General features: G+C 41.3%; 2 protein-coding genes across 2 annotated transcripts; one reads left to right on the plus strand and one right to left on the minus strand.

Moving 5' to 3' along the window:
* Nucleotides 1–1583: 1583 nt before the first annotated feature.
* Nucleotides 1584–6191, minus strand: si:ch211-222n4.2 (uncharacterized protein LOC101885505 homolog). Its single transcript, XM_044053676.1, has 7 exons — nt 5629–6191; nt 4740–4787; nt 4289–4406; nt 3955–4174; nt 3767–3867; nt 3620–3679; nt 1584–3532 (listed from the first exon to the last, which is right to left on the minus strand). The coding sequence occupies exons 1-7, from the start codon at nt 5936–5938 to the stop codon at nt 3406–3408; spliced, it is 984 nt and encodes a 327-aa protein (XP_043909611.1). The 5' UTR covers nt 5939–6191; the 3' UTR covers nt 1584–3405.
* Nucleotides 6192–7236: 1045 nt separating this feature from the next.
* LOC122787007 (tubulin alpha-1B chain-like) lies at nt 7237–9734 on the plus strand. The gene is made up of 4 exons (XM_044053534.1): nt 7237–7443; nt 8085–8307; nt 8396–8544; nt 8638–9734. Exons 1-4 carry the CDS (start codon nt 7441–7443, stop codon nt 9616–9618), a joined length of 1356 nt encoding a protein of 451 aa, XP_043909469.1. The 5' UTR covers nt 7237–7440; the 3' UTR covers nt 9619–9734.
* Nucleotides 9735–10849: the final 1115 nt, after the last annotated feature.

Consider the following 10849-nt stretch of genomic DNA (forward strand, 5'->3'; position numbering starts at 1 on the left):
TATTCTAAAAGCTAAAATACAAACCAACTGTCCCTTAAAAAGAAATGCTTTCCATTTAAAATATGTTCATACATAAGCAATGTCTTTAACTATGAAAAGTAACAGTTTTCGATTGTTCATTATTCAACAGCATTTCAGAGCAAGATGAACTACTTTATTTTGTAAGTCAACACCATTGCTTGTAATCCCAAATGAATAACATACTGTGTAGCTGCCATCATGAGTATCTCTGCTCTATGATGATTAATGACTGAGTCAGACAGACATGAACTGCTAAGTATATGTTCCGTCCGTCATGAAAGAAAACCTTTTACATATTTCCCTATTTTTAAAAAAATAACTAAATTCCTGTCGCTCTCCAACTTCCCCTGCATTCAATCTGATAGTGAGTAATATCTGGCACACAACCATGACACATCATTTTTGGTGCTATTCTCGACCCTCGGCACAATATGCTGACGGGTTTAGAGAGTGAATTTAAATGCGGTGGACAGTGATGTGGCTCCAAAGATGCCATTATGAAGAGTGGAAAAAAAAAAAAACAGAAGTGAAAAAAGACGCCCATCAACATCCGGTGAGGCGAGACAACATCTGCTTATTGATGACACTAGAATGTTTCTGGTTGCTGTCATTTTGTCAGTGTTGTGGTCGTTAGCGACCCAGAATCATGAGGCTGCTGCAGCTGCTACAGAGCTGCCCTCATCACTGCAACACTGGCTGAATTTTAATAGATCTGAACCCGCCGGGGTCTCACTGGCACACGCCTGCCAATTCCCACATTTTCCACAAAGAGACACAGTGATGCAACAAATTGGGATGGAAACAAACATCACTTCCTCTTCACTGCACTAGTAACAACACTAATAGTGATATTAATGAAGGCTTAAGTGTGTTTGGAATGTTGACTGTTTAATCATGTAAGGTTTTCTGGTTTCATTAATCTCATGTGTTCATTAAGAGACTTTTTTGGGAGGTTATTGTTTTGACTTTATTTAGTGACGTGGAGGTTATGTGGAGTTTGAAGTAATTTCTGTGAGGTTTTGTCAATGAGGTTATAGCAAGTTATTGGTTGGATGTTTGTTTAGAGACACCTCCATTTAGTGGGTGCATCTGAGACTCTTATTTTTTTTGTAAACTTCACCTTCAGTGCACAACGAACACACTGTGTTTAATTCACTGACAGAGTTAAGATACTTTCATAGGGTTAATGTGCACATTAGTATTAAATGTAAAAGACTATGGGATGTATCCACAGAAGCTGTGACATCTCAAACTCAAATGACCAATGAGTGTCAAGATATGAAGATACTTTAGCAGAATTTCAAAATAAAAGTGTTTGTTTTGACACGCAACGATATAAAATTTATGATTTAAAAAATAAAAAATCGTGCAAATTTAATCTGTGAAGATCCAAAACACATGGAATTGATATGAACTATGTTTTCAACTGAGTGAGGTTATCTCAGACTTTGTCCTTCTGTGAGCAACTTCCTGTGGGTTAGGGTTAGTAATGTTCTCATGAAATGTCTGGTAAGAATCTACCACTGACGACGTCGCAAAAAAAGGATACATTTCTTAAGAAATCCGAATAAAACTCATTGTATTTGAATGTATGTGTACTGTATGACACTTTACCATCACAGGACTATATACATTTCATCCGGATCTGATCCAGATTATGGATTTGGGGGAAATTTAACTTTAACACAGGAAGTCCCATTTAACATTCATATGTGTATATCTCACCGTGTATATCTTTGTCATGATTATCTAAGATGGTAATAAAGTTCCATACAAATCCAGAAAGCGATCTCAAAATGTAAACAGTTCACTTGTAGGTATTAAAAAATGTAGACAACTGCACTCTCTGTTGCTGCTGACTTTAACCAATGTTTATGTCGGTTACAGCAAGAGATATCGCAAAAAAAATCCATAAATAAGTGTTGTAATTTAGAGCAGGAGGTGTGTTTAACAGCCAGTAACATCAGAGCCCACATAAACAAGCAGAGATGAACACAATCGATAACTCCATAATCATTTCATCCTGGTGCCAATAATGTTCTTCTCAGAACAGAGGTGGATGGATGCTGCATTCCAGGAATGGTGGGGCCCCGCTTGGTTGCATGCAGTTCTTAACCTGCTCGACGTTGTTGCACAATTGCACGCACTTGGTTTTGACTCATGTTACAAAATCAGGCCAAGTGCTTTTGAATTTGTTCAAAAGCATCACACTGATCAATGTGAAGCTGCAGCTTTTTAGTTTTGGTGGATTATGTATTTCTTCATTTATGTATTTATAGTTATCTTTTATTGAAAATGCATTTTTTTTAGTTATTATTTATTAACCTTTAACAATACTGGAAATGTCCCCCTTGTGTAACTAACAAAGGACTATCTTATCATATTTTAACCCCAGTGCAATTAAATCTTAATAACACGATAAATCCAGGTTTAAGAACTTCTGGAACATTTTATATTTACATTATATTAATATTTAAAGAGGGGATTAAAGCAGAGATGAAAAAAGAGACACCAATTTCAGTCCTTCCCTACTGTGTCACGATTATATTTAACCCACTTTCTCAAAGTTTTTGGTTCAACTCAAATTAATTACAGCATAGATTATTATATCCCATGTCCATGCATATAGATATTCCAAGAAATTGTATTTAGGTCACTTATTTTTATATGGCTATAGTTCTGAAATTATTCAAACAAGGCAGGTTAACTGCTAATTTTGTGTCTTAGCCTGTGATGCAAACACCGTCACACACACACACACCAAATATTAAACTGTGCACATACTTTTCTTGCCAAATGAAAGACATTTATATATATAATTTACAAAGTAGTAACAAATAGGACGGGGGGAAAATAGAACAGTGCTTTTTGGTGTCAAGACAATTTATTAGGGACTAGTAATAACAAACTAATTGACATAACTTTGTTTTAGTGAGTTTAGATGTTTCTGTTAACCAGTATAAAGATGCTTTTACTTTGGCTGTTTTCACTGAAAACAGTTTAATACCTTAATACCTGTTTGTTTTTTTAAAGTGACACATCGATGAGTCTGCCATCATTGTGGCAGGAATACAACACACTGTATGTGCAGGTAAAATGAGTCAAAATGTCACAATGATTAAGTTGTTTAAAAATCACTACAAACTCATGTTTTCATTGAAAAGAAATGAATAAATAAATACGAAGCCAAACCTAAGGATCCTTCCTTCCTGTTATTGCGTTTACAGTGAAAATCCATGGACCTTCCTTTGGTTTTTGCTTTACTTTGAGTACAAAAATATCAAATCAACAAAATACCTGTTTTGTATACTGATTTCTGAGAATTACCAAGTCGATTCACTTCTTTTTTTTTTTTTTGGAAGAGATTTTGCGGTCTTGACCTTGTCAGTGCACAGTCCTTTTCAAACGGTCTCTCTGCACGGCACGAGTCCTCCTCTGTCTTTCTGCGATGGTTGGACTGAGGCTCTGCTTCAGAACGGGGAGGACAACTCCAGACTGAGGCGGCCCAGACCTCGGGAAGGAAACATAAATATACAGTATACTGAGTGTTAATTTAACTCCCAGGGCCGAGAATGAATGATGAGACGGAGGGGATTACCTTTTTTCCGGGTATGTTTGAAGACCAAGTTTTGGAAACTTCTTCTCTTCAGAAGATTTGCTAAGAGATACAAGACATAAAAGAAAATCTTAATCACAGTGGGCCTGTTTGTTTTCTTTATTATTAAGGCAACGATGCTCACTTTACCTGCTACCATTAACAAGGTAGGTGTTGGTCAGACTGTAGTTTTCTGGGCTGATCTTCTTGCTCAGAACAATATCTCGCAGCAGTGACTTCACACGTATAAGCTACACGTGAGACACAGAAGTTATGACGTAGTGCATTTTTCACTGCTGCGTACTTTGTGGTGGTGGTGGTGACGGTTAGGTACTCACTTCCTGAGACTGAAAACAGTTTGCGTTGTAGAGCTGCTGGATGATGACCTCGCACTCCTGCAGCGTGGGAGCGCGCGGTGGATGGGAGAGGTCGCGGTGAATCCGCAGAGGCTTCAGTGACGTGATGAGGCTGCCCGTTTCCTCTGGACCGTGGTCCTGCCTGGTGGATCCCAGAACGTCACTACTCTCTCCAACTCGGCTGAGCGGTACACTGAGACAACTGACAACATTTACACCCGTGTGTGTGAGCATCTTCTGACCTATATGCACACTCCAAAATCTCATCAATGTATCTTTATTGAAATGAATGTTAATGAATAATGACCACGTGTACCTGAGGGGCTGGTCCTGTGAGGGTGTCTTGTCCTGCAGTGGCTCCTCTAGGTAAAGTCCTGTGTGAGTTTCCCTTCCGTGAGTGGGTGGTCTAACGCCTCGTCGACTGTGTATTGGTCCTGGCAGAAAAAGAAAGACAACTCGGGGGTCAGAAGTGCTGCTAACAACAATCAAAACGGACAGATAAACCAAGACAGACATCGTAAAACAACCTTTACACATTTTTACAAACTGAAAATCAAATTTTGTGGTCATATTGGATTTAAAGAATGAACCAAAAGCACTCGATCCTACACGGCTATTCTCTCTATACACAGCGTCTCAATTGACTTTCTACAGAATCAATATGACTTATAAATTACATAACCCCTTTAAAACAGATGTCACCCACTATATCCACTTCTCCTTTACTCTGACACCCTTCTGCAAAAACATGTCGGGGTTAATCTTACCTTTCCTACTCGACTTTGGAGGCTCCATTATCGATTTGTAGTGCAATTCTGTAACATTTAAGAGAGTCACACATATGTCAAACTGTAGGCAACACAACACAAGAGGCACAGGCTTATAACACAGCGGCATCAAACAGTTCCTGTCTCCTGTGAGCGGTGCCTGGTGAGATGAAGTTATATGGATCAGCGTGTGGTCTGGTTCAATAACGATCACAGACACTGGATCTGTGTTCAGCTCCCACTGAGAAATCCTCAAAAGAGCAGAGTTGCTGTGTGACGACCGCATCTATTGAGTGTCTGTCAGCACTATATCAGAGTAGAGTCAGGCGGTGTGGATGCCACAGGTTACTGGGTGCATTCCTTGTATAAGTATGGAATACAGACTGCCGGCCACATATACTGTATGTCTAGCAACTTTTACTTTTGCTCCACTACATTTCCTCTAACTATCATTGTTACTCGTTACTACCAAATAAAATGAGAAGAAGAGTAGTTGGTAATGGTCTGTATTTATATAGCACTTTTCTAGTCTTATGGAGCGGTTTTACACTAGAGTTTTGCCATTCACACACTTCTACATGGGGTTAATTGTCTCGCTCAAGGACACTTGTAGACTAGTAGAGTGCCAGGGATTGAACCCACAACATTCCCACCATTCCAAGACAACTCACCCTACCACTGAGATTTTGATACTTGAGCACAGTAAATGTCATATACTTTAAGACTTTTTCTTAATTAATATTATTTTAAAAAAGTGACTTCAACTTCTACCGAAGTCATTTTCTTTAGGTACTTTATACAAGACTGAGGGGGGATTCAGCTTATAGGGCCCCATAAAGACTTGGGCCGACCCTGCACTACAGTGAAAACAGGGATCCACTTTCTTCACCTTTATTCTCCCGTCTCAGGTACTCTATCTCCGCATGCAGCCTCTCCAGAGTGTCCTTGTGTTGCTGCTGCAGAAAGTGTATGTTCCTCTGCAGTGAGGCGATGCGGGGCTCGGAGTCGCTGCTGCGGTGACGGTGCACCTCCGCGGCTCTGTCCTCTCCTCTGTCCGCTGACAGCACCGCAGGCAACGGCTGCAGCTGCGGCTGCTTCGCCGGTAAATGTCGCGGTGGAGACAGAGGTTTCTTGAAACGGGCCACGCGGGTCCAGCGCGGTAAATGGCTCACCGGTGGGAGGCTCGTGTTACTCGTCATGGCGATAATTATTAGTTTCCAGCCTTAACAAACAAACACCAACTGCGTTAGCATCCAAACTAGCAGCACCCGCTAGCTGTGTTTCCCAATACAAACACACTGCAGTGACGTCATGTTAGCTCACACTCACTTCTGACAACATCCAGCGAACTAGTTAGCTAAAGTTTGTTGCTTATAATCAACTCAAACCTGCTGAATTACACTGATAATTGACACGCGCTTGACTCACTCATACGTTACCCTGGCAACCACAAATAAACTACTAGGAGAACCTGCGCAGCTGCGGTGAACAGGGTTGCCAGGTCCGTGAATTATGGTCTGCCATTTTAACCATTTTAAATCGTCAAGTTTGAGTCACTGGAATTACTATCGCAGATATATGTGACGTCATTATGACTAGATTCATTGTGGCTAGTATGAATTGACGTCATTCTTACTCGTCAAAACTACAGTTTCAGATATCGTGCAATCCAGTTTTTCATGGTCAGAATGACGTCACAGATATCCGCAATTCAGTGCTTTCTTCTGTCACAGTCTAAAATGAATGGATAATTCAAAATCTTTCTTTTTAATTGAAAGCTAGACATCCAACTTAAGTTCAGAATAGAGTTTATAATTAAGGAAATCCCTGGTAAAAAAAAACAAACAAACAAACAAACAAAAAAAAACTATGTAGACTAGCAACATTTCATACACATGCTAGCAAATATATGCACCAGAAACCCAATCTAAAAGTCTTCCTTGAATTCTACCTCTCACCATCTGTATCTTTAGAAATCTTCAGTTGAGGATAATTAAAGATATCTTTAACTTGAATTATAACGACACTGTAGATATGTGAAACCGGAATTAGAGACTATAAACTCTGCTTTTACTGGACACTGCTGTGTACGTAACTGACTTTATTCATTGGCACCAATGCACAAGGTTGTATAAATAAAAAGTACTCTGGTTTACCTGCAACATTTCACTGTAAAACACCCTAAAAGGAAGCTATTGTTTATTTCAAATCAAAACAATGCTTCTTTTCTTTAGATAGATAGATAGATAGATAGATAGATACTTTATTGATCCCGAAGGAAATTCAAGAATGCACACTATTTAAATTTGTATGATACATAAAGTCTAATTAGTGATATTTCTGTGGCCTCAAGCTCATGTTCTGTCCACACTGGTCATTTTGACATGTTTTAGTCAGAGAAACACAGGTGTTTTTTTGATCATTAAGCTCTGCAGAGGTCATTTGTGCACTGTGACACTGAGGAAGGTAAATGGAACTTAATCATTTGATTATTTACACCTGTGCCCTTTGTAGTGGGAATGATAGGAAAGGAGCACATGTCAGCGTTCGACCAAGAACGAGAAAGTCTTTTTGCACCTGGTATAAAAACCCCAATCCAACCACTAGTGAGTAGTTATTCTCACACAGGACCATAAAACCCACTCTGTGAGAATAATTCTTCAAGTTCTTTTACGTCAAGCGCTACCAAACGTCAGGGAACATGGTAAGAATAAAGAAACAAAAAAAATGGGTTTCCTCCTCACTTGGGTGTTAGTTTTAGCCAAGAATAAAATATCTGGAGTGCTATAATTGAGTGTTTTAACTGCACAGGCCTCAGACCAAGTCAAAGTAGAGCCAACTGAAACTGTTATTTCAAGAGCAATGTGCTTTGATTTTGAATCTTTCCTTCGTTTTACTGCCTGTGTGAGCCACGTATCATAGATGGATTGTGAGAAATATGGGTTTGTTTAGCCACACAAACCAAAAGCTTTTCTTAATCTTTTATATTGCAAAGACATCTTTGACTACACAGCTGTGTTGGGTCAAAAAATTGAATGGAGAACATTCTTGCTCCCAAACTTCTCTTTCAAGATCCAGTGTGTGTCATTTAGAATAGTTTATGGGCATTTGTGCAAGTGCACAATTGTATTTTAGGCCACTGTCTTCTACCACGGTTTCACTTTTGCAAATGCTTACTTTTGTGAGTGAAACACAATTCCCTGATGTGATCGAGAAAGGTAGAGGTGGGCAAAGGAGGAGCACATTTTTACACTTGGCATATGAAGGTTCTTTCTTCAAGAATTTTAATTAAAACAAACACACATAATTAATTAAAACAAACACACATAACCTTACCTTCTACAGCGCGAGTGTATCTCCATACACGTTGGTCAGGCTGGTGTCCAGATCGGAAATGCTTGCTGGGAACTTTACTGCCTGGAACATGGGATCCAGCCAGACGGTCAAATGTCCGGCAACAAAACCCCTGGAGCAGGAGACGATGCCTTCAACACCTTCTTCAGTGAGACTGGAGCTGGGAAGCACGTCCCCAGAGCTGTGTTTGTTGACCTAGAGCCCACTGTCATTGGTTAGTAAACAACTTATCTTTGAAGATGTACTTTGCATCACAGTACTTTGCCTTTTTATACCTTCATGTAGCTGTTTTTCCTCTTTAGACGAGGTGCGCACTGGGACCTACTGCCAGCTGTTCCACCCTGAGCAGCTGATTACTGGGAAGGAGGACGCAGCCAACAACTACGCCCGTGGACACTACACCGTGGGGAAAGAGATCATTGACCTGGTGCTGGAGAAGATCCGCAAATTGGTGGGCTTCTAATGTCAGGAGTCAATCTTCCGAAGATTACTGGTGTCAAACTAAATGGTATCATGTTTGATCACTGTCCTCTTCTGTCCTCAGGCTGACCAGTGCACTGGTCTTCAGGGCTTCCTGGTTTTCCACAGTTTTGGAGGAGGCACAGGCTCTGGCTTCACCTCCCTGCTGATGGAGCGCTTGTCTGTCGACTATGGCAAGAAGTCCAAGCTGGAGTTCTCCGTCTACCCAGCCCCCCAGGTGTCCACTGCTGTGGTGGAGCCCTACAACTCCCTCCTGACCACTCACGCCACCCTGGAGCACTCTGACTGCGCCTTCATGGTGGACAACGAGGCCATCTACGACATCTGCCGGAGGAACTTGGACATCGAGCGTCCCAGTTACACCAACCTGAACCGGCTGATCAGTCAGATCGTGTCCTCCATCACCGCTTCCCTCCGTTTCGACGGTGCCCTAAACGTCGACCTGACGGAGTTCCAGACCAACTTGGTGCCATATCCTCGCATCCACTTCCCTCTGGCCACCTACGCCCCCGTCATCTCTGCCGAGAAGGCGTACCACGAGCAGCTCTCAGTGGGCGAGATCACCACCTCCTGCTTCGAGCCGGCTAATCAGTTGGTGAAGTGCGACCCCCGCCATGGCAAGTACATGGCCTGCTGCCTGCTGTACCGCGGCGACGTGGTGCCCAAAGACGTCAACGCTGCCATCGCCACCATCAAGAGCAAGCGCTCCATCCAGTTTGTGGACTGGTGTCCCACTGGATTCAAGGTCGGCATCAACTACCAGCCGCCCACCGTGGTTCCTGGTGGGGACCTGGCCAAGGTCCAGAGGGCCGTGTGCATGCTGAGCAACACCACCGCCATCGCCGAGGCCTTTGCTCGGCTTGACCACAAGTTTGACCTGATGTACGCCAAGCGCGCCTTCGTTCACTGGTACGTGGGTGAGGGGATGGAGGAGGGAGAGTTTTCCGAGGCCAGAGAGGACATGGCTGCGCTTGAGAAGGATTACGAGGAAGTGGGTATGGACAATGTGGAGGAAGATGATGACTTGGAAGGAGAGGAGTATTAAGCAGGTGGTTTATTTCATTCTGGGCCCTTTATTATGCACCGACTGCCCTCATGTTGGTGTCTTGTACCTGTTAAAAGATGTCTGTTCCTGACTGCAAATAAAATGAATTGACTGCACTATTTTCACTTGTGAATTCCATGCAGCACAGGGACTGTGATTTCTGCTAAAATGTTAAAACTGAAGTGATCTCAAATTTCCCACTTGTCTCAAACTAGAGGACATTGCTGCTCTGCTTCATCACATGCCTATGCCAGTGATTCCAATGAGAGCAGTAAATTTTATGGACAATTAAATATGTGTATATGACAATTATTTATATATAAATTATGTCCTATGGGAACTTGTCTGCCCAATGGCTGAACACTGAATCAACAAAATAAAGGTTGTAACCTGTTAAATATGTGATATTCTAACAAATGCAGTAGTTTGAAGGCAAAAATACTGAAAATTAAGACCCAAAAGGAGGATGATTTAGTTAACTGAGGCAATATAAAACAATTGTCAGCGGAGGGGCTTAAACCACCCCATGTGGACTCTCCTTTGACAATGGTTTAGCTTTAAGACATTTCTTATCTTTTAAAGGTTGTGTATTCCAGCTTTATATAATAAAAGTATATTCATCTGATAACTTTGCACACTTTACCTAAACTATTGTATGGTTTTCAAATTTATAAGCAATTACAAATCAAAATGTGTCTATACAGTATTCCATGCCTATGTAAAAGAGCTGAAGAGAATAAGTAGTAGTTAAATTATGATGCATGGTGGGTTTAAACTGTAGCATAGAATCATGTGACAATGACAGCTTAACTAAGGATTTCTTTAACACAGAATAATGTAAAACATGGAGGAAACAGTGATTTTAACAGACCTGTCCTTTTCACTTTATTTGTTTTGCAGCTGGCAGACAGTAAAGGTTACATCACACACAGAGGAGACGCTGAGACGGTGTCTGTCACCGATGTGACAGGATTTAACTGCTTCTGTGATGGTAAGAGACGATAATGGAAGATCAGCAGAGGGAGCGTAGTCTTTGGGAATGTGCAGGTGCTATGGTTTCTGCTCTCTCTCTCTCTCTCTCTATGCCTGCAGCGTCATATGTACAATGACAACAATAACTTAATTTACAATATTTACAGGTTACAACAATTAGTGAAAGTGAAAAAAGCAAAAACGAAGACATTCAGGCATGTTCTCGGTGCACAGAGTGTCTCGTATGGACCGGCAAAGT

The sequence above is a fragment of the Solea senegalensis genome, linkage group LG21 (assembly GCF_019176455.1).
Source record: "Solea senegalensis isolate Sse05_10M linkage group LG21, IFAPA_SoseM_1, whole genome shotgun sequence".
Classification (NCBI taxonomy): Eukaryota; Metazoa; Chordata; class Actinopteri; order Pleuronectiformes; family Soleidae; genus Solea; species Solea senegalensis.

Bases quoted from the DNA above. Each gene is read 5' to 3' on its own strand.
- si:ch211-222n4.2 (XM_044053676.1), bottom strand. From the start codon at position 5,938: ATGACGAGTAACACGAGCCTCCCACCGGTGAGCCATTTACCGCGCTGG. The intron at 4,175-4,288 runs GTACACGTGGTC...AAATGTTGTCAG, and splicing joins TCACAGGACCAGCCCCTCAG to TTGTCTCAGTGTACCGCTCA. The intron at 3,680-3,766 runs GTAAAGTGAGCA...TGTATCTCTTAG, and splicing joins TACCTTGTTAATGGTAGCAG to CAAATCTTCTGAAGAGAAGA.
- LOC122787007 (XM_044053534.1), top strand. The intron at 8,308-8,395 runs GTTAGTAAACAA...TTTCCTCTTTAG, and splicing joins CCTAGAGCCCACTGTCATTG to ACGAGGTGCGCACTGGGACC. The intron at 8,545-8,637 runs GTGGGCTTCTAA...TTCTGTCCTCAG, and splicing joins TGGAGAAGATCCGCAAATTG to GCTGACCAGTGCACTGGTCT.